General features: G+C 30.4%; 1 protein-coding gene across 1 annotated transcript in view; it reads left to right on the top strand.

The window, feature by feature from the left end:
• Nucleotides 1-24,275, top strand: part of LOC135194645 (germ cell nuclear acidic protein-like) — a 48,593-nt gene that overhangs the window by 23,578 nt on the left and 740 nt on the right. The window contains exons 2-6 of the mRNA XM_064220303.1: nucleotides 20,536-20,659; nucleotides 21,433-21,505; nucleotides 22,044-22,114; nucleotides 22,715-22,877; nucleotides 23,278-23,450. Of these exons, the coding sequence (XP_064076373.1) occupies nucleotides 20,536-20,659; nucleotides 21,433-21,505; nucleotides 22,044-22,114; nucleotides 22,715-22,877; nucleotides 23,278-23,450 (604 nt within the window). The remainder of the gene's footprint in view (nucleotides 1-20,535; nucleotides 20,660-21,432; nucleotides 21,506-22,043; nucleotides 22,115-22,714; nucleotides 22,878-23,277; nucleotides 23,451-24,275) is intronic.

Consider the following 24,275-nt stretch of genomic DNA (forward strand, 5'->3'; position numbering starts at 1 on the left):
ACTCATTACATTTCTGCATTTCTAGATTTTTAAATATGAATATTGCATTTTATAAATTGACAAATAAAGCATTATACTTCATAATATATAAAATACATATGACAATATTTATTATTAAAAAATCACATTAAGTCAGACAGATATATGAAAATTATATCGACGTAGAATAATTCTGATTTACACCGAGCTTAATTCCATTTTCCTTTGACAATAGAGGCTGGAGCAATTTCATAGGGAAACTATCTCAGCCGCTATCTGGCTCACTGCTAAACAATTATAAGGACTGAGTCCTTATAAATAAAAAATTAAAAAAATGAGATGGCAATGGTTCGAATATTGTAAAATTATTTTCATAAAATTCATTGTTAGTTTCTGTTACTAGGTAAGTCTTAACAAACAATGTTGTTTACATTCATATGAGAACGTGCTTCGATGCCTGTGTTAGATTTTTTATTGAGACTTAATGGATTATGTCTACAGAATTGATTAAACCATACAATACATAGTGTAAGCCTTGTTTGTAATTGTCTAATTGTTTATTTATTTCTTACTTAATCTGACACGGCCATCCTGACAAGTACTTCGCTCTCGAAGTACAATACCCGGGTCAGATTAAGTAATAACAATAATTTAATTTAAGTTATTTTTGAATCGTGTTGATAACATTGATATTAAATAAGAGGGTACTTTGACTTTTCTGTTCAATATTGTGAGTCACGTGATTTGTAGTGAGGCTTATATAAGTGATGGAAGCTCGGTACAGAACATTTTTTTACTTTACTTTCGACTTTTACTTTACACTTTACTCTTCTTGGAGTTTTCTCTTAAATATCAATAAAGAAATTAATATTTATCTTTATAAACATTAGAACGCTACGTTTCTTTTTATTAAGACTCATTCATATTTCATACAATTCGTTACATAACTTTGTCCTATTCTAAGAGATGTCAAATCAATGATGGCAAAAATATACAAATCGTTGTTGAACTAAATAATTAAATAATTCTATCGCTACATATATAATTTCACTAATATTATAAACGCGAATATTTGGATGGATGGATATTTGTTCAATAACGGCAGAACGACTGAACGGATTGAATGAAATTTGGAACAGAAATAGATTTTAGTCTGGAACTGCATATAGGTAACTTTTTATCCCGTAAAAATGTACCTAAGCACACTTCCACATCTGACATGCGGGTGAAGTCGCGAGCGGAAACCATACATATATACTAATGTTATAAAGAGGTAAAATGGAGGGTAATTTATAATAATAGTCTATAGTATAGGGGTTATCTCCGAAAGCAATCATCCAATTCTAAAAAAAAATGAAATCATTGTTAGAAGCTATATTAATCCTGAGTGCTATTATATAGCCTCTAGGGCATAATTTTTCTTTATTAACAATTTGCACCCGTGCAAAGTCGAGGCGCGTCGCTAGTCGTTGATAAGGTACTTCTTCGAATCGTATCTAGTCTGTCGTCATTGTTTTTCAGAGAGAGACACACTATTGGCGACATTCGAGGTCAAATTTCTTCCCTGTAAGGTTGGTCTAAGTCTGCACAGCGTCATCATTACAAGGAGATAAATATATGAGTCATTTGAAAAATAACGATTCGTCTATTTTATTCTTTGGATAACACCTACATCGTAATACGTTCGTTTTAATTGCTTCAGCCAAATACCATGCCATTACAATATTTAAAATGAATAAACTTATCAGTTAATTATTATTAGTGAAATACAGATACAATAATATTAAACAATTGCCCTCATTATTGTTTATGTTTTCAAAACTAAACTAAAAATAGTATCCAATTTGATTGCAACTTTGTATCGTAACGCTTCTGCCGCGAAAACTTTTAGCGTCTGTTTCTTCTAAAGTGTACGACACATACATACATACTCATAAACATGTTTTAAGTACAAGAAAATCCGTAAGCAATTATTTTCTTAATACACTTATTATTTAAAGAAATATATGTAAATTGTCAAATCTTTATTGTTGTCTCAAAGTCGTGAGATACAATGTCATAGTTCAAAGTGAATTTAACTAATCGTCGTCAATGTTATAAGTGATCTCTTCGTTGTTATTTCGTGTAGTTCTTATTCCCTTTGAAATAAAGATTAAATTGTTAAATTAAATAGTTGATATTTGTATAAGATGACATCAGCGGTTTTCAAGTGACGAGGTTTTCAAGGAAACTCACATTACATAATGCGAACGCTTTGTATCCTAGACATCTGTTTGTACGTTTATAAGACATTTTTACTTAAATTATATGTGTAATCATTTTGTACAATTAATAAATCTACGTATATTAAAAACAAAATAAAAACTGTTTCATTGTATTTTTTTATTGATGTCCTTTGTTGTTATTTTTTATAACATGGTGAAATTTGATTTACGTTTAAAAATTATATCCAGTATGTAAAAAGCTATAATACGGATTTAGGTACAGGCGTAATTATAAATTATTACGTACATTACAATCACACTAGATTAAGGTATATGTTTAAAAAAGAAAAATTAAAATATTGTAAGATTAACTTCACTAAACGGGGTAAGCTCCAGCTATTTATCCTATCGCTAAACAGGTTGTGAACACATATTACCGGAAACATGCGGTCCCCTTGCCAGTACACTGAGCAATTATATTTATATATAAGTCAGTTAATGCAGTAAATTGGTCAAAGAGGAGTGAAAACAATTATATTTAAAGAAAGTAGTCTCGACCGGTCTGTATCTCATCCTTTTAGGGTTCCTTGACCTAAAAGATTAAGACCTTATATAATGATGATATTACAAGCCGTGGTCCGAACCTGGTTAAGGCTAGTACAGGACTGTGAGAGGTGGCACAGACAAGAGGCCCAATGGTAGTCTGTCTGCTGAAGATAATACTTTGGCATCTATGGCATAATTTGGTCAAATAACTCATAGGTTAGCGAACCTCTTGTAAAAAAATGTTACAAAGAATTTTTGTATAAAATATTTTAACTAGTGTGAAACGCTCACCATGTTCTATTTTCACATATTTCCGACAAAATCGGTCCCATTCGGCCATTTGCTCCATAAATCGACCTTGCGCCCAAGGTCATCACAGCAGACTATAATAGAAAACTTTTTTTACTGTATCTATTATATTTGAGACGTAAAAAAAAGATCTGTACAAAGAATCCATCCCATTGTAGAAGCTAAATATTTAGAGAGAGCATTTTGTACTCTTTTGAGCAAGCTACAAAACGCACCTAAAAGGTTTTTTTTATTATGTTCGTATGAGTGAATTAATGTAATTATGTGTTATTTAAATGATAACGACGCCATGATGACATTTGACAACCAAACATGTGAACAAAGCAAAAATGCAAAATGGCCGGCGCGCATAGGGCTCTGCGCACACAGAGACAATATTAATGCACATATAGCACACTTACAAACAATATCGTCCGACGACACACGGGCATCCGATGGTGCCGCCAACACATCGGTGTCGGCTCCGATTTCCGATATCGAATCGGCGTCCGACACCGATATCGGATAATGTTAAACGCTCTTACACTTATGATGTAATGTTATATGATGAATAATTAGATAAAAATGGCGTCATTAGTATTATTTTTGGTGTTGCGTTCTGTATTCAAAAAATATCCTAAAATAGTAATAATATTGTCTGTAATAGAATGTTGTTATTGGTCTATTTTTATATTTTTTATCATAAAAAAAAAATTTAAAATAGACAATAATTTTTATAGATTATTGAGAAATAAAAAGTTATTTTAATGGCAACAAACTCAATACATTATCAATACATATTGGTGTTGATTAATCCATAATTGACACTAGCTACGAATAGTATCTTTGGAGTTCCTCTATCTTTTCGGTTAAAAGGTCAATATAATCAAAATAAACATATCAAACAACAATCGTAAGAAGTTAAGGACACAGGTATAAAATGGTTATAGGTATGTACCTATTATAGGTAAATTTAATTTTTGATTTCGTTAAAATGTCTATCGCTACGAATGAAACAATGTGTATTGAATTTTCATAACATTATTTCCTCATGTCTCCTCGTGTAAACACACATATATATATTCGGGCGTGGTATGAAATCTAGCAAATTGACAAAGTTCCGTATAAATGTTAAATGTCAATTCAACTAAATATAAAACTTAAATAAAAACACCAACTCAAAACGAATTACTCTTAAAATTATATAACCAACCAATTTAAGAGTTTTGGTTTAAAGTCATATATAATATAAAGTAATCATTGATTTACTTTATATAATAAAACCTTCTTGGAAAAACATTGATGATTAGAATAATACCAGATGATTGTCTGGTAAAAGTTATATGTATAATGTTTTAGTAGCTTGTTCAGCTAGGATTAATAAAAAGTCTTCCCATTTATTATTAGTAATAATTATACTTAAATAGAGAATATACTTTGAACGTTACGAATTATATAATTATCGTCGTGTTTATAGACGTATTCAATGTTTTATTCGAGAAGTTTACGTGTTAATATGATTTTAAAATGCACACCTATAAGCATTATACAATGTAGCCTTCTTGCTAGAGACATCTTATAATAACCTGACAAGCACACATTCCGAGACTTGATATCAAATCGAATATCGCACTCGTATCAACTAACCTTATTTGTGCAAGTACGCCTTTGTATAAAAAGCGCAACTGAATATTATGCAAGGACTAAAATAATAGAGTAAATTTATATCAAAACAGAGTTTGTTTGTTAAAATTGTTACTAATTTCTTACGAAAATTCTTAGAATTAATTAATATATAGTACAAGACCCGCCTTTTGGTTAAAAATATTTTCCACTCAAAAGAAGAAAATGGGTTTTTTTAAATATGTTTTTGCACATAAATAAATAAACAATCGTTTAAATTGAGTTCATAATTCATCTCGTGTTGGAACCTTCTTGTGTTGGTTGAAAAGTGTGTTGGATGATATTCCGCCACGTGCACTTTGGAACAACGTGCAGACTCTAAAATTTTTCTAGACATTTCCACAGGAGAAGGGAGTTTTTTACTTACTGAATTATTATATATATCTATTCTGAAATAATGATCCTGTTAGTATGCTGTAACCAATATTACATTTTATAAAGATATAACTTCATATTTTCATACATGACGGTCTATTGTTTGTCTCTATTGTCATGTTTTGGGCATGTTTCCACTTGTCCTAAGTCCGATTTATATTTTAATCGGATGTTGTCTTCTCAATTAACAATTATCAAAAATAAGATACAGAAAACTGAAGAGAATGTATTGTGCGGGATAAACACTATTTAAGAACATACGAAGAACTATTTCAGAAGAAAACAAAGTAAACAAAATTAAATAATATTTCGGGATCAGTCGATCCTGAAGGAAAGATCATCTTTAGGAACATTTATTTCAATGATTTGAGAACTAATGTAATTAACAAGATACGGATTCAACACTTAATAAATGGAAATGTCCCGCTTCAATTATACAAATATTGCAATTGCAAAGCTTTGTGAAGTTCCAATAAATTATTATTATCAATCCCGCCGATTTTAATGATGTAACAATAGGCCGTATACTGGGAAACGAGAGGATTACTCGCATTCAATACTAAATGTTTTTAACGTACATAATAAAAATACATTAAATTTGTTCATGCTATCCAGATATATATTAATGATATGTTTCTTTGAAGATTAGAAATTATGCTACAAATTAATTTGAATATTATATTTTATATAAAGTTTCAAATAAATTGTTTACTATGTTTATCTGGATCTCTAGCAAAGCATTTTGTTAATTTTCTAGAAAATTGCATCTGACAATAATTCTAGGTGTGTGTGTGTGCTAATTATACGTGCGTCAGGGACACCTTTGAAACCTACTACTGTTATTTATTTTATTAATTATATACAGTCTACTAATACTTGAAGGTAGGAAGAGTTTATATATTTAAAACGATATAATTGTACATTTACAACTACATTATACAGTTGGTATTTCTATATAAGTATAATGTTAATTATTATATAAATCCAATTTTAAACGCATTGGAATATAGATGCGTGTTGAATGAATTAATTATAAGTATCAAATTGTTTTCTATTTTATTCATAAATGATCAAAACGTAACGGAAGAACTATTTAAGAAAAAAAAATCGAAACTCACATCAGAAATTAATAATGATAATTAATTAGAACATTTTAAAGATACAAGCATCAAAACAACATATCACCGTATGTTTGCATATTAACATTTCAAGGGTGAGAGAGAGCTATTGAGCGTTTTACTTGAATATTTAATTTTTCACAAGATTTAAGAACAAACAAGAATTTAATTAGAAAAATGAATGAAAGGGAAATGGAATATGCTCCTGATCTTCTCCTCAAAAGGAGAAGATTAGGAGCATATTCCATCACGCTGCATTAATGCGGGTTGGTTGCATTCACTTGTGGCAGAATGTCGTTGAAATTAGACACATGCATATTTCCTCATGATGTTTTCCTTCACCGCCGAGCACGAGATGAATTATAAACACAAATTAACCACATGAATATTCAGCGGTGCTTGCCTGGGTTTGAACCCGCAATCATCGGTTAAGATGTACGCGTTCTAACCACTGGGCCATCTAGGCTCTATAACGGGATACTCTTTTGTATCGAGATAATTTTCACAAAAGACTCGTGTAATAAAAGTTCGTAGTGCTTATTGCAAATTGTTATATATTAATTACCAGAAGTAACTTATGTTAGGCTGCTTTAATAATATATTAATTATAGTACAAAAGTAATATGATATATGTATACAAATATGCGATCTTTTATATGGCAACCCTCGGAAAAGCAAGCGTAACTAACCTAATTTTGAGTCCATTACACTTGGTGGGTATACAAAGTTGGAACCAGACAGACTCGATACATATATTAATGTCTACGTTTAGGAGTATTTAATCTTACAGAATATCTGTATACATTGGTAATATATATATATAAATATATATTTATAAGCATATTATTCAAAACAGGATTATATATATGATAGAAATATATAGAGCTAATACTTGTTGACATCCAGGCAGGACTTATTATATATATACATATTATTATAATTGTATTTGGCTAACATAACTTTGTATTTTAAATGTTGAAAAATAGTAACTACTGAGTTTCTCGCCGGCTCTTTTCGGTAGAATCTACATTCCGAGCCAGTGGTAGTTTCACATAATATAGTTTGTAAAATGACGATTCAAAAGTGATTGTAAAAGTGCTTGAATAAAGTACATTTTGATTTTGATTTTATAATATATCTAAATTGAAATATAATTAAATAAAATGAAATATTTTTAAAATCATTATTGAAAATTTGAGGAAAATTTAAACGAATCAGTTTTTTTTGTAATTTTTTTTTTATTGGTATCTTTATTGTTGTTAATACCTAACCTGCAATGTACTTATACGCACAAATAGGCAAAGACAACAGATAATTCGTTTGTCCATATAATTTATAAATTCCAATTTCCATGAGGATTTCGTTTGATACGATCAACTAATCAAACTTGAGCGATAGTGATTGTTTGATGATGATGATGCCAAGTGACTTTTTTTTTTTCAAACGGGAACATTGATTCAAATTATTTCGGTAAACTGAATACTTGATTACACTTTTAGTATAATTTGTTTTTTTAATGTAATAGTATTACTTCGATATTATTCATACTAAACATTTTATAAATGGTAAGGTACAAAATGAACCGAAATGCCCTAGTGGTTAAATAATACGGATTTTAATCAATAATTGTAGGTTCAAATTCATACAAGCTCGATTTAATTTTCACATGCCTAATTTATATTTACAATTCCACGAAAACACTGGAGTTTGAAAATCTGTTACATGGTTATCCTTCAGCCTTCTTCATAACATTATGTGACAATTCCAACAGTTTGAAATTAATTTTTACTAATAAATTTTTATCATTATTAGCAACACTCTTTGATAATAATACAAAACGGATGTTGGAATATTTTATCTAACACGTCCAAATTACTTATTACTAATATTTTGAAACATTGAAGTTCATTAACACCACAACTCATTGAGACCTATTTGGGAATAATAGATCTGCATAGACTAGCAATAACGTTTTTTTTATATTTTTGTTTATGAAATGTTCATGTAAACAGATTCATAGGTCCAGTGGATAGCTAATGAGATTTTATATCCCGAAGTCAGCATTAGAGTTCAGTATAGATTAATAAAAGGATTAAACTCACTCACTCCCCGTGTTTCAAAATGCACGTAAAACTGTTTATGTCTAAACTGTTTTCATTCGTATCGGATTATGAAAGTGCAGGTGTGCTTGTGTAGGTAGTTAGCTGATGGCGACAGTATTGATAATTAATCCATTGAGAGCGTGTGCTGTAGCTGAAATTGGTAAAATCGGAAGACATTATAGTGTTATATTTGAGATCATTACACTATATTACAATAAAGAAAGTTTGTTTTCACGAGTAAAATATACGTCAGCAGACTTCTGTCTGCATTTCATTCATTTATATTTGTGAGTTCGTTTGTTCAAATCTTTCAACATATTGAATTTATTCGAAGCGTAAATAACACATTGAACCGATGAACTAGATATTGCTCAGTAAACATATTATGTACAATTCGTATGAATCGTTTGTATATATTTTTTAATGAATAGAATAAGTCGATTTATAATAAGTAAGTTTAATTAATGGAGATTTATAATCGTGTCTATATAGTTTATGAGTGTATCTCTCTAAATTAATAATTTAGTTTTACAGGATATATATTTCAATGTCGTACCTTTGATGGGCCAGGACCTTCTCTGCTTTCAAGTGCATTGTTTGGAGTTTAATGATTCAATTCAGACCTGCGATCTCTCATTACAACTTACGTTTTCTATTCAATAAGCCATTTTACAGTTCAGAAATTCCTTTAAGTCCTTTCGTTTATTCTGATACCATAATATATAGTATATTTTGTACTACACTCGCAAACGTCCACCAGCAAAAGTGGAGACATTCTTCTAAAATTCGTAATAAATGATATTTTCCTGAATTGTAAATTAAAGTTTTCATCTCAATAACTGAGCAAATAAATTATACTATATTATTATAAAATTAATATAAGCCATCGTCAAGATAACTACTATTTTTGTCTTGTTTATTTAATATACTTTTCGAGATACAAATTGTATAATGTATAGTCAGTAGTATCAGGTTTCTTTATAGAAACTCTTATATAAGTCTGTCACGTGCATTTCAATTATTTCCGATAAGTTTGATTGTGACTTTTATTAAATAAAGCTTGATCGAAATATCCGGACGAATCATTAAAAAAATATTATTTAAACAGTATTATACTGACAAATAAAATTCGAATAAACTCTGATCTTCGTTATATTATTGTATCTGTAATATCACGATAATATTTTTGTACAGTAACACTATCTTATTACACAATAACATATCCTTCTTTCTATATATATTTACCTTTTAAGTATTATAAATGTATACGTAAAATAATTATCAAATCGACACTTTTCGAATGATTAAGTTGTATGTAATATTATTAATTGTAAAGATTTAAAAAATAATTGGACACAAATTTTCACCTTGCAACACTCCGAATAATGTGATTAATTATTGTGTCAGAAAAACGTCAAATATGTTATTAAAATCCCCCAACCAATAAAAAAAATGCTAAATTTGAAATACATCGTTAAAATATTGTTACGTACTCAATTAGTAGTGAATGAAAAATTTTCAGAAAATAAATTGCAACTATTACCTACCCTTGAATCAAAGTATTTACTGAGTTGCATTCTAGTTGATAACGTGATAATCCGTTAGATTTGTCATTAAGTGGATTTAAAATAGAGCGAAGATTTCAAATATTTAAAAAAAAGAAGTATAATTTATAACGTAATTCACGATATAGACGAAATTTTAATTGTTTTAATATTTAACAATTCCTGTAATAACTATCCGATATAGCATGCATGATTTTATTTAATCCGATTTTACTTACGTGTCTGTGATAAAAGTACGATTCACACGTTTATAACGCGTACATGGAGGCATAGAATTTCAGCTATGTTTCTTATATCCTATTAAAAACTTTAAATATTGTGTAGAGACTTTCATTTGAAATGAAAAATGTGCTATTCAATGCGCCGCGATTGATGTGTATCGTATTTAAAGCACCAGACAGGACGATTCTCAATCACGTAATTGAAATATAACAAACGTAAGCTGTATTCTAATAAGTAATAATAACGGTATTTCAGAAATAATTACACGTAATTGCAATCAATACGTAATTCGAAACATTAACAAATTATTTTTAACAATGGATGTGGAATTATATTACATTTAAAGTATTTGTCGATGCAACATGACAAAATATGTACAGTAAGAGTTTATAGTAATTATTTAATAAATTCATGAAACACAACGCAAGTTAATGTGACGTAATATCTCACTATCTCACTCCACTCACTAATTTCTGACTCAGTGGAAAAGTGTGAAATCGCGTTTGGATTTGGCTTAGGTTATCCTATCGTTCACTAATTGAGAAAACAATTATAGGCGCGCCTTCATTAAAGTAGGTATTAATGAACACAATCCGCTCAACCCTTCGCTTGTAAGGTTAAGAAAAATAATCTGCTATTATGACCTTTAAGTTTGTGTTTACAAGACTTAAGGTCGCATGAATTTACTTTAGAGTCACGTTTCTAAGGAAAAAACCCGTGTGAATTAAATTCTGCCGATTTGACCTGTAGACTTTTATGATATTATAGTCCTATGAGTTATACAAAAAGAGGGCTTAGAAACGAACAGCATTCCGTTTGCCGTCACGGCATACGAGTCTGGTTTACTCCCAAGACACAATTGATATTTCATTGTAATTTAACGTCGTTTGTAATACGTTTCGAAATAATATTCTTGTTTCACTCGTTAAAACAAAAGCTGCAATAAATTAACACAGATATTTATAATGCTCAGTAATTATATTAAGTGCATAATTTTCAGTTACGAGTGTGTGTCCGCATCTGATTTTCTGTCGTATATTCTATGAAACGAAAACAGCTTTATCGTAATTCAATTATTTTCAGGAATATTGACGAGCTCAGATTTTTTATAACACATATTTTTCTTTCGAATTTTCCTCGTAGCTTTTGTAATTGATTAAATGCATAATATTATGAATATTTATTTAACAGTGCATTGTATGATAAATAAAAAATGCTTTGTCCGAATAAAAAATAATAAAATTTATAGTAACGCGAGAGAAGGTATTTATTATATCGATAATGTTGATGAGATTGAAAATATAGGTGCATATATAATTTGAAATGTAATTAGACAAATTCTTTAATATATTTTATGTTTATGACGTTCTAAATTTAATAACATTAACGTTAAATGAAAAGTGAAAAAGTGTCCGAATGTAGAGAAAAGTTCTCTTCAGGAGAAATGTTGCTAACCACTAACAATAGTCAGTCATAACATACACGAGACACAATAATATTATTGTGTCTCGTGTATTCTATTATCTTGACATTATATTGACATTACATATATATTGACATTAACTTCCAACTCATATGAGTTGGAAGTTAATGTCAAAATGGTTCGAATTTGTAATAAACCACTTAACACCAATTGGTTAGATCATAATTACCAATATGTAATTGTAACAAAATGTACACGCGATTGAATTTTTACGTGAATTCTCTGTAATTTTTACTTTTTATGAGTATCGTTAGATTCAAGAAAACAAATTCCTGTATCAAGGTCTGTTTGTTTATCTAACTAAACGTTTACATGTTTCTTGACTAAAATAGCACCGAGAGTTTAGACCAACGTGTTTCAAAGATGAGATTTCAAACTTGAATTTTTTTTAATGATTATATAATGACATTGATGTGCTTGTAACAGCCTACTTGAAACAAAATATCACAAATATTTAATGTACTTCATCCATACTAATATTATAAATGCGAAAATATCTCTGTCTGTCTGTCTGTCTGTCTGTCTCGCTTTCACGTCAAAACTACTGGACTGATTTAAATGAAATTTGGTACACAAACAGTCTAGAGCCTGAGAAAGGACATAGGCTTTTTATTTGGAAAAAAGTGCTGTAAAGGGGTGAAAAGGGGGATGAAAGGTTGTAAGTTGTTGAAAGTATTGTCATGTTTAGATTTTTTAGAACTAGAAGCATAAAACTTATATTTTAGGCTGTACACTTATAAACTAACATATCACGACACCCACTAAGGAGGGAATTTTGGATATTCTACCCCTAAAGGGGTGAAATGGGGGTTGAACGGTCGTATGGTAGTCCGTAAATTTTTAAGTTAGAAACATGAATCTTTTTTTTTGGGATACTGATTAAAAAGGAGTAGATACTTATTTAAGTATTTCTGCATATTCTACCCCTACAGGGGTGATATAAGGGTTGAAAGTTTGTATCGAAGTAGTCATTTTTTAAGCTAAAAATAAAGAAATCTTAAAAAAATCTTCAAACTGATTAAATACGTATTTAAGTGTTTCTTGATACCTATTTTACGCCTAAGGGGAGAAATAGAGTTTGACATTCGTATATAGGATAGCCTGGAAGTCCATCATTTTTGAAGTTAATAGCAGGAAACTTTATTTTTGAGCTACTGATTAAAAATGAGTAGATACGTATTTAAGCGTTTTTGGATATTTTACGCCTAAGGAGAGAAATTGAGTTGACATTTCGTATATAGGATAGTCAGCAAGTCCGTCATTTTTGATGTTAGAAGCATAAAATTTTATTTTTGGGCTACCGATTAAAAATGAGTTGATTCTCATTTAAGCGTTTTTGGATATTTTACGCCGAAGGGGAGAAATAGAGTTTGACATTTCGTATACAGGTTAGCCTGGAAGCCTGTCATTTTGAAGTTAGAAGCATGAAATTTTATTTTTGTGCTACTGATTAAAAGTGAGTTGATACGTATTTAAGCGTTTCTTGATATTTTACACCTAAGGGGAGAAATAGAATTAGACATTTCGTATATATAGGATAGTTTGGAAGACCGTAATTTTTTAAGTTAGAAGCATGAAACTTCATTTTTGAGCTACTGATTAAAAATGAGTTGATTCGCATTTAAGCGTCTCTTGATATTCTACCATAAGGGTTGAAATACACACCAATGTGGTATACAAAGAGGTATTACATTAAAGTAATATTTTAAGTTAATTTGTAAATATATTCATATTCTACGCGGGCCAAGCCGCGGGTATCAGCTAGTTATTTTCATATTATGTATGTTTATGCGTATATACTATTATTGATTAAACGTAACATATGTATCGATAAATAAAAAATCTATTATTTCACTTTTTAAATATATTAATAGATAATATAATCTGTCAGTGAATAAAATCTTAAATATCATATCTTAAGTATCACGTCATAACATAATACAATTTTGAAGTTGAGTTGAATATCTTTTTTTTAATTTTCTTTAACATATTTTCTATTTTGATGTGCCATTATTGTGGGGATGTAGTCGAGGTGGGTTTCTTTCCAACCCTTTTTTCTTTGTGCCGCTTCCAGACGGATTAAGGTAAACGTCGAGGCACGCTCTTTTATTTGTGCTAACGAAACCAGAACGCTTTCATTTTCTTTTAATTTAACTATATTTTTAACAACGAATTATAAAATTATTAATTGTGTAATTAAAAAATATTCTAATGTTGCTGATATTTTTACTTTACGTAATTAATTGAGTAGAAAGTTGTGGCAGTTTTCTATATTTAGATATATATTATTTTGATAATGAAATTAGTAAATCTTCGGAATATATGATTATGAATGAAATAATTATGAATAAGGTATGATTACTATTTGAATGATGCAGTTTTCTTAATCTACGTCGGAACTAGTGTGCCACAAAATAATATGACATCCATTAAAATACAATCAGCGCTATTCTCCACAGGCCTCGCGGTTGTTACCACTATATAATTTTGGTTATTTAGTATTTACAGTCAAATTCAACGGCGCTTCCAGTTGGATGACTAAAATATTACGAATACTTTAATTTTTCAATGGTTACTGATGTTTTATCAATTATTTTAAGCGAAAGGGTTATTGGAGCTTAACTTCATAGGATGTTTTTTCATTATTTTTTCTCTTGTGTGATATGAACCAGTACGTTTTACTGCGGTTGCTAAACATTACCAACTGTCAAACTTCGACCTGCTTATTTAAAAGAAAAATAAAACTTAAAACTTGTTTAAAAAAAAACAATTGTTTTTATTGGTTATAATCTAAGACCTCGATTTTTACAACCTTATAAACTAGCTACTAGACTAACGGGACAGTTAGAAATTAATCAAAACTTGCACTTCATTCCAAATCGGTCAAATCGACCGAAAATACATAGAATAATAAAACTTTGAGCAGAGATACTTTTTACTTTACCTTATTACTTTTAAAATTGATTACTTTTATAAATCGTTCAACGTACTGGTATTACTTTACATTGATATGTACACGTGTAACCAAAAGCGTATGAATCAATAAACAAATATTAAAAGTAAAACCACAGTATCCACAGATCGATGACAGTTGAACTGTAAATAAATGTAGCCAGGCTTTCATTGTTGAGTTTTTAGTAGTAATATTATGTATTGTATTTGTAATATCTGTTAGGGATTCAATCGAAATGTATATTTCAAATTAAGAATTTTTAATTTCTTTAACCTCTACCCAACTGCCACAGTTTTAAAAATATAGGATAAATTTTTATTAAACAGAAATATTTACTCTTATACTTCTTTGGTATAACCGTTGTTAATAGTAGTAATAGTAATTATTTATTGATATATATATAGATATAAAAAGAAGTATGAAAGTCAATAGTCCCGAGTTATAAAAAATAAAAATCTGGTGTAGAATATAAAATCAGATTTGTTCGTTAACTCTAAATATACCATGAAAATACATTATTGTAAAAATAAGAGTATTTACCAAGAATACATAATTAACGTTAAATCTATTTTTATAAAGATCGAATCAATCAGTTACTAGGTGGAGTGGGTCAATACTATATTAGTTATATATATATATATATATATATTAGTTATATACAATCTATAGATTGTAATGACTATGATCGTGGCAGACATATTGGTAGCGGTTGAATCCCAATTCCAACTCTCAGACCGAAAAATAAACAGGTGTCACATTAGTAACATAATATTTTATCAATTCAAATATTACATTAAAACCTTATTACTAAGTAAAACATTAAACTATTGACGGTAAAAAGCGTGGAGTTAGACTTTGATAATTTACAGGTCAGATATTATATACTATTTAGTTGGTAGAAAAGAGAACATTTCTAAATTTCTTACAGGTTATTCGCACATTCAAAGACAGTGGTAGGCTTACATTTAATAATTTGGATATTGACGTTGGATAGTGACAAGAAAAACTAATACAGATTTAAAAATATATATACAATTATATAACTATTACTTTGATTAAATATTTACTTTATATTAGTTTCATTTCTTTAAGCAGGGCACTGACTGTAGTCCACAATTCGAGGAACAAACAAATTCCCATATAAATATTTATAAATGTGTAACTATAATTTCATTACGAAATGTCTATTATTAAAGTTTCCCGTAAGCAACATTATAGGCAATTCCGTTGCCAATATATTTGTTACAACAGGCATGTATGGTACACGCTTTATTTTAATTACGTTAATGTCCTTGGCCTTATTTTCTTAACCGTATGGGTGTATACTCTAAGACTCAAAGTAATTATTTCCATACGAAACGGTTGGTATAAACAATAGCTATGTTATAAACATCTCAAATATCAAAAAGTTGAGATTGTTTTTTAGTGTTATATATTATGTTGTTTGTTAAAATTACCATCTTTAACTACGCCGGAGTCGGTATAGTGTTATCTTGTGAGACTATTTTGCAGTCCCAATTTTATTAAATTATAAGTTCTAGTCTATTTAAAGCTTCAATGGTTATACGGATTACGTATATTTTAGCGATATGGATTTCTCAGGTTTAATCTAGTTTCCGTTAACTACAACGTAATACCTTTACCGTTTAAATAGGAGTACTAATAGCTACACACAATCTATTTTGGTTTTTAGAGGTATATTAAGCTCAATATTAATTCAACACTGTAACACGATAATTCATAGACGCTTTTATGAGTATATTTGAATAAAGAATATTATGATTTTGATTTTTAGGAAACTAATTATAAAATAAATTTAGTTTAAATTAAAAGCAATAATTGACGTATCTATTGGTTAAATTTAGCTCCTATCGTCAAGACTATGAAATAATTTGAGAGGAAAGTTCATACGTATTATTAGCTGTTTTCAGAAATGCCTCGTATGGCGCTTTATAAACATGCATATCTGGCCTAGGTGGAACAAAGATATCGGTTGGCTTGAAATCTTTCTGGTCATTACGGACTTGCTATCCCATAGGACGATGAAAGTGGCCTGGAGGTATGGTATATGCTGACATGGTTCTCGTTTAAATGGTTGAGTTGATGTGCTGCAGCGCGATCTGGTGGAGAGTTACAGCATAGTTGTAAAAATCTTTTTAACAAAAATACGTACATGTACCAAAACATTCATGAAAAAATGTACTCTTAACATGTGTAAAGATACAATGTTTAGTACAGACAAAATATTGCTTGTTGACTTTCATAAGAGTTTTGTGTCGGCTATAAAATTAAATGTTCTTATATAAATATAAATGATACTAAATGTACTTGGCCGCATTTTGTAATCAATGTGACCAATTTTAGTGGTTACTCATTCATCTTTAAATTTGTTTAATGGCATCACCAATTCAAAAGATTGGCTTAATAAGTGAGACGAGAATCGTTAAGATTTAGTAGGTTTACGATCACTCGGTTGTTAATAAACAAATCCATGTCCAAGTACTAACAAAGCGAAGTTATTGCTTTCTACAATTTAATATTTTCATTTCTTGCTAAGTTTCAAATAAAAAAATTGAATTTAGAATATTTTGATTTTGAATTAATTCAAATATTGTTTTTCATAATATAATAAAAATGAACTAAAGATAAGAATTCGAGCTATGCAACTCGAATAACTTTTATATATGAACTAAGTAGTTCACTTATGACAAACTGGCTTCAAACTGTGGCTCTCGTAGCTGTCATAAATCGAGCTATTGAGTGAAGAAGTCGAGAACATCGGCCTTAACTTTAATGTTTGACATACTTAGCTTGAGTTTTTCAAATACTTTTCGTTTACGTTAAGTTCTTAATTTTCATGAGTGGTTATATAATATTATATATGTAGTATTATGAATTGCTATTATTATAAGTTATATATATAACTTTGAGGCATTAGGTAAAATATTATTAAATAGTTCTATCGTGTGGTTGTTTCGTTGTTGCTAATAATGTTTAATATTATTATAAGCTGTTGCAATTCTGCTTACGTCATTTGTAGGAATGCTCAGAACGTTTTGGAACGAAGTTTTCCTTTATACAGCGGATGATTTTAATAGTTAAATTAAACATTGATTTTGAATTATTTAATTTTCTTTACGCGCCCGGCTGGGTGGGTAGCACCCACTTATCTGACATTCTATTGCTTAATAGCTATATTAATATTGTTGTGTCCGGAAAACAACAAAATTATTTTGAACGGTGATTGACCTAGTGTTAATACAGGCCCAAGGGACATATCTTAGTTCAAATAGTTGGTGGCGTTAACATAATCTCGATTTAAGGTATGGTTACTGCCAAGTACATTTAATTCGCAAGTAGTCATATCAATTATAAAAGCAATAACTTTGACATTGCAGAACCACGTTCATTTTTTATTTACTTGTACACGCTCTCTATCAATATCCTACTGATAAACAGCAAGAAAGAAGCGACAGGCAGACGAAAAAATACGGTAAAAACAGCCCGTCGCCACTCGCCACTGTCGCCTATTATCTTGCTTGTCGCGTCTTTCACACCCGTTTGCGGATCATGTTGGACTAAGTAAAATTGCAAAGAAATCCCTCGTCGTGGCCTCCCCTCTCTAATTGCGGCTTGAGGGTCGATTTATTTGCGAATCGCACGCTGTTGTGTGCGGCTAATGAGGGCTTTTATTTGCTCTCGTTTTGAGCTTTGTTATATAATACTATCCATGTCTATGAAAGGATTGATGATTGCGACTACATTTGATTCTGAGGCTTTGATGTGTGTGAATATATATGTTATACTTTAATACGACACAGTCTGGTAATGATTTTTATTTTTTAACTTTGATTTAACATAGTTTGTTTATGTGAGTGTCAGTGTGAGTCAAAAAGGTCCAAGAGATTTAGTTGAAATTTGAAATATTTATGTAACTTTGGTGATAGTCCGATATCGTAAAACAGAGGTAGTCTCATGATGGTATCCCGATATCGCCATAGAACCTACTCGTCTTCTGAACACTGGTTCATCGTATTAAGACTATTTTCTTCGTTTTGGCGCACATGGCTGAAATAAAAGCTTGTTTTGTAAAGGTGTTATTTAAAAATTAATTAATTTATCTAATGCAGTATAAATTTTTAAACAATTGAATTAAAACAAGTGAAAATATTTTTATTTTTTTAATATATAATTATATATATATATTTATTGGTGCAAAAGTAAATAATTAATATTTATATATATAATAAAAAATATTTTTAATTTAATAATAAAATTAAATTTTATACGATTTCTCTTTATACTGTATTCGTGTTAAATAATGCTTTTAATTTTTATATCAATTAAGTGATTTTTTCTTATTATTAATTAAAGAATAATTCAATACCTATTCTTACATGATAATCGTTTTCTTCACGTGCAAGAACAAGCTGGACTGTTTGCAATCGATTATAGCTGATAGCAATCGGATTAGAAACAGTTTATTGATCTGTTTCAATGACATGGCTGTTGATATAAAGTCAGTTTTTATATTAAAAAAAATGTAAAAAAGATCGTTTATAAAATTGCAAAAAAGACGTACACTTAGTGGGCACAACACTTTTGAATCACGTGACACGATTAAATTGAATGTCAGTTTCTATCGGTTCGGAAAGTAAGATTCAATCGGAAAGAACCGGAAATAAATTATAATTACTATCCAGTGTGGAAATCATACGTGTATCGTATTTTAATATGCAAATTTATAAATATCGATTAATTTTACAATAAAAACGAATATCTTTCGGGAGAAAAATATTTTTACGTTGTTTTAACTTGGTGTTCGATTTTTTGTTCTGTGAGTCAAAACTTACATTCCCAAATTAGGTATGTGGAACACGGATTCTATCAGAGTTATCTATATTTCAATCTATATACAAATATTGTTCCAAAATAGCTGTGACCTTCTGTAAGGAATACTTTGTTAATCATCCCTAAAGGATTCTCGAACTCCAAAACGTAAAATAGACCAGACAGCTTTTTTATATATTTATCTTTCGAAGCATCTAAGAAAAAAAATATTAAAAAAAATATACCTGCGTATCAGTTAAAAATAATATCATAAATAAAATATGTCGTCGGTATTTTAGTTAAACAGATCTTATATATGCAGACCTTGTAACAGGCGAATATCTTAGAAATCGATTTTGTTTTTCTGTTGAATATCTCTGAAGCTAAATCTCGCGAGCGATATACTAATGCCATCGAATTTATATTTCATTGGCCGTAAGTTTTTTTTTTATTACAAGATTGACGATTTCCTCTATTAAAAATAAAGTTTTCTTTGGCCTCTTTAAGAAATCTGTAGGTGTAAAACAAATATTTGTGTAAATCGAAAAACGTGGGTTGCATCGATGTATCGTTAACACGTAATTACTTCACCTAATTACATAATGCAGACAAATTTAAACTCACCTACATTTTTATTTATGGCAACTATTTAAGAATGTTTTTTTAATTTGTAAAATTCTACCGTGGCCTTGACTTACTGGGCAACCGTGAAAGTTAGACTCGTGTGTAGGCGAAGGTTGCGGTTATTCAGCCATTTGGGGGTACAGCATCCTGCGATTAAAGGCAAGGGTGGCGATTTAGAGTCGAATAGTAGATTCGGATCGGATAAGAAGGTCAAATGGTTTGTTCAGAGCGAAGGGGCCGTCAAATCGAAATCGTTACTTGGGCGGGGCGGAACGTGCGCAGACCAATCCCGAACACCAATAAGTACCTACCTATTCTTGGAGACATCCCAAAACGACCTCCTAATTGTATATACTTAGTACATTATATACTATAACTTAGAAACTGGAGACATAGGTACATAATAAAGAAATTTGACTCTGGAACATTCAAGTTCTAAAAATACTCTCGATTCAAATGTCGTATAGTTTTCGGAAATGTTTTGAATGATTTGTAAAGTTTTTATTTACATAAGAATTTACTATTAATAAATAATGTTATAAAGGTTAATTATTTTGTTCTAGGTATCACCAGCAGAGGATATCTATTGGGAAGGCGAAGATGATCTAATGAACGAGTTCTTAGAAGTGGACAACGCGGACGCCGGCATCGGTGGTCACTTGCAACGGCTAAAACGAAAAGCGTTTGGTATGCTTTTTTTTTATGAAACATAAAGCTATATCTTTTTTTAGTTTAGAACAAAGATTAGAATTAGATTTAGATTTACAGGTAGCTTTAAATTTATTATAACAGTAGAGAGAAATATCACAGCGAAAATTAAATTCTTAATTCTTGGGTTCCTGTAATTCTGAACTCTTCCTACACGGCTGGACCGATTTTGATGTTTTTTTATGGGTACTCGAGCGGCTTAGACGTGACGCCGTTCGGGCGCTGCAATTGTTTTCCAGGATATTTTTTAATACGAGTGTATTAAAAAAAATACGAAGTCGAGACGTGCAGCTAGTTATGACTAAAAATTAATTGTTGAATGATGATACTTATCAGTATTTGTGGAAGAAATTAAATTTATAAATAACATACCGTTCTACATAAAAATTATAAGTATTTGGTCTATATTTTACGCACTACCTTACTTTTTTCTATTTTTATCGTGCGCATGTGAATACTTTTTTTTGATGCGTGGTTGAAGTACCACCTGATAGTAATCTGTGACTACAGTCAGAAGCATTGGCACTGTAGGAAATATTAACCATCCCCTACATAGAGAATGCGGACTAGGATGAAATGGCCTTTGTGCCTGTAGTTATATTGGCTCACTTCCCCCTTAAACTTTCAATATCATTGCTTGGTGGTGGAATATGTTATGAGGGGATGATATTTACCGAGACGGGCTTGCACCAGCCAAATACAGTATGGACATATCAAACGAAAACTAATCAAACTAATTCATATGATTACAGATTTCTTCTCCTTTTTTCCGACTACAACACCTTCACCGGAAGAAAATTACACAGAAGACGACACGGATAAACTGTAAGTTATTTTAACCTTTATTGCATTAAATATATTTCATTAAATTTTTCACTTTATTGACAAATACTTTCCGCTGGTGACTTCATGTCCCTTTAAAGTAACAAACCGCCTATAAATGCCCAATAACTGGGCGAAGGCCTCCGCCACTTTTGAGTTCACTTTTTTGACACTCATAATAAAATGTGATGACAAATTCGACTCGGGCAGAGTTCGCTTGTAATAAAAACGTCATTTCCAAGACATCGGAGTGTAAACACTTCCTACTTCTACACTCCGGCTACTGAGAATTTATCGACAGCCAACTGACTGAACTCAAGGTTCGATTATTGGAACTCAAACTCTGTGACCTTTTAAGCGAGTCACTAAGCCATTAGCCAATCATATGTCGACAAGAACAAACATTCAGTTAAAGACAAAATATCAATTTTTATATATAGCCAATCAAAACAAGTGGCGATCAAACAATTCTGATAAGTAAAGTATATCATCGTATACCTTTAAGATCTAAACTAAATATATGGTGTAATTTATGTTACAGAAGCGAAGACAATGACAACGAACCGGACGGATCGGGTCAACCTGACCGGATGGAACCTGAGCTGAAAGAAAGTAAGTATAAACGTGTTCAATAAGACTCTGTTCATCACACTGCTCATCAATGAAATGTATACGAAGACAGCGTTGCTTATTAACGGGAATAACTTGGACCTCATTATGCGACGCTTTCCTACTGAACTGAATTTTTATTTGTTTTGTAAACAAATACATACTGTGCCAGAAACCCTTGCGGAAGTGTTAATACTATTCCACTAAGTTCCACATTAGGTCATTGATGCATGAATAATCATGTTTATATTACAAAAGATAATATATGACATATAATATACTAGATCAGAGGTACTGTATTACACATATAAAGGAAATTATATTTGTATCTATAACACAGCCTAATCATGTCATTCGGAATTCAAAATACGATAACTGATTTTGGCGATATGAGATAAAATATTTTGAAATGGTGTCGTTAAATTATGTTATATCGGAATACTTTAAATAAATATCATCCTGTGTTAATGTTTGTCATAGATCCAAGCAAGGGAAGTAAATAGATGTATTTAATTTCACCAGCGCGTATTTGTCTATTTATTTTATAAGGCAACAAAATTTTCAAAGAACGAATCTTAAGTTATTTTTTTCTTACAATTTCAGAGACACTGCGAGTGACGTTCGTTGTGATGGAGCCTTACCAGCTAGAATACTCCAACAGAGACTCGTCAGAATTTCAGAACTTCTCCAAATCGCTGGCGGAGGCCGTCAATACGGTGTTCAGAGATCTGCCGGGAACCCACAGAGCTAGTCTCGTGCGGATACAGTGAGTAAAAAACATCAATACAATAAAATTTATTATTTAAACTAGCTTACAAGACTCTCAGTAATTGACAAAGTCGTCGTCATATAGTCCAAAGAAAATTCACTTAGTCATCAATAATTAGATTATTTTGATATGTTTCATCGTACCAGTTTGATATCACTATTATTATTATTAATAATAATAATTTAGGATAAACCTAATCTAACCTACCGGAATGAAATATATTTTTTAATAAACCTACCAATAAAAACCTGCTCATTACTCACTCGGAAAAACTTTCATTCAATCAATTCATCAAACTTTCGTTCCAATGCTGCTTTAATTTTATGCCAATATCAGGTCGTTGGCACATTTAAGAATAAATTAAAAAATAATAATCAAATTGTAATATATTTTTCAGGTCTCGACCCACCGATGAGTTTTCTTGCAAGGTCACTCTCGACATAGTCACAACGGGAAACGAAGATACCGACAGGATTTCTCAAATTCTCCGAGACTACATCAGAAACAAGAGGACGCTAGGAAATGCTACCGTCAGTGACGTAGATTTCAGTTCTACTGTCATCGATCCAGGTTTGATGATTAAATAAATAAAAACCTTATGAAAATATAACTAATTTCCAGTTTTTAAAACAAATCATACCAAAATTTTAGACGCACAATATAAAATACTTCTAAGTTTATTAAAGATAATTATGGAAACTAAAAATACTGTTAAATAAAAATACTTCGCTTAATTGAAATAAATCATTACATTTAGTTAATTTCTTCAATAGAAGTCTTACTAGAAGTAAGTAGTCAGAGAAAGAAAATTGCCTCCCTGCATTCGTGCAAATCAAATTGCATGTTAAGATTTTGCTTTAGTGCCTGATAGACAAATAGACAGTTATGAAAATATAATATGTATCGATTTTAGTATAAAATCTCTAGCGAACATCTAGTTTTGTATCAATAATAATTAAATAATTAACAAATAACTTTTAATTTTGTAATGTATTAATCTTTTTACTACATTTACTAAAACAATAAATAACAAAAGGATTCCACATAAACAAGAGGAACAAAAAGAAGAAGTAGTAAATAAAATAATTATAATATCCATATAATATCCGTTCGGTAAAGCAGAAAACCCTCCCGTCGACGACAGCCTCCTAAACCGAGGTCCGGTCTCACAGGTGGCACCCTTAGGACGCGCGTATTCTGAGCCCTTAAGTGGGTTCTCAACGTTAAGGCTTGAGTGGCCTTCCGTGCCCGGTGATGCTGTAGAGACCAATAGGGCCAACAGCAATACACAGTTCGAAAAAAAAGCAGTATTTATGGATATTTTTACCCCTTGACGTTTTTTTTATTTCATTTCTTTATAAAATTTTAGGTTTCTAATGATTTTATTTATGCATG

The sequence above is a fragment of the Vanessa tameamea genome, chromosome Z (assembly GCF_037043105.1).
Source record: "Vanessa tameamea isolate UH-Manoa-2023 chromosome Z, ilVanTame1 primary haplotype, whole genome shotgun sequence".
In the NCBI taxonomy this organism is placed as follows: Eukaryota; Metazoa; Arthropoda; class Insecta; order Lepidoptera; family Nymphalidae; genus Vanessa; species Vanessa tameamea.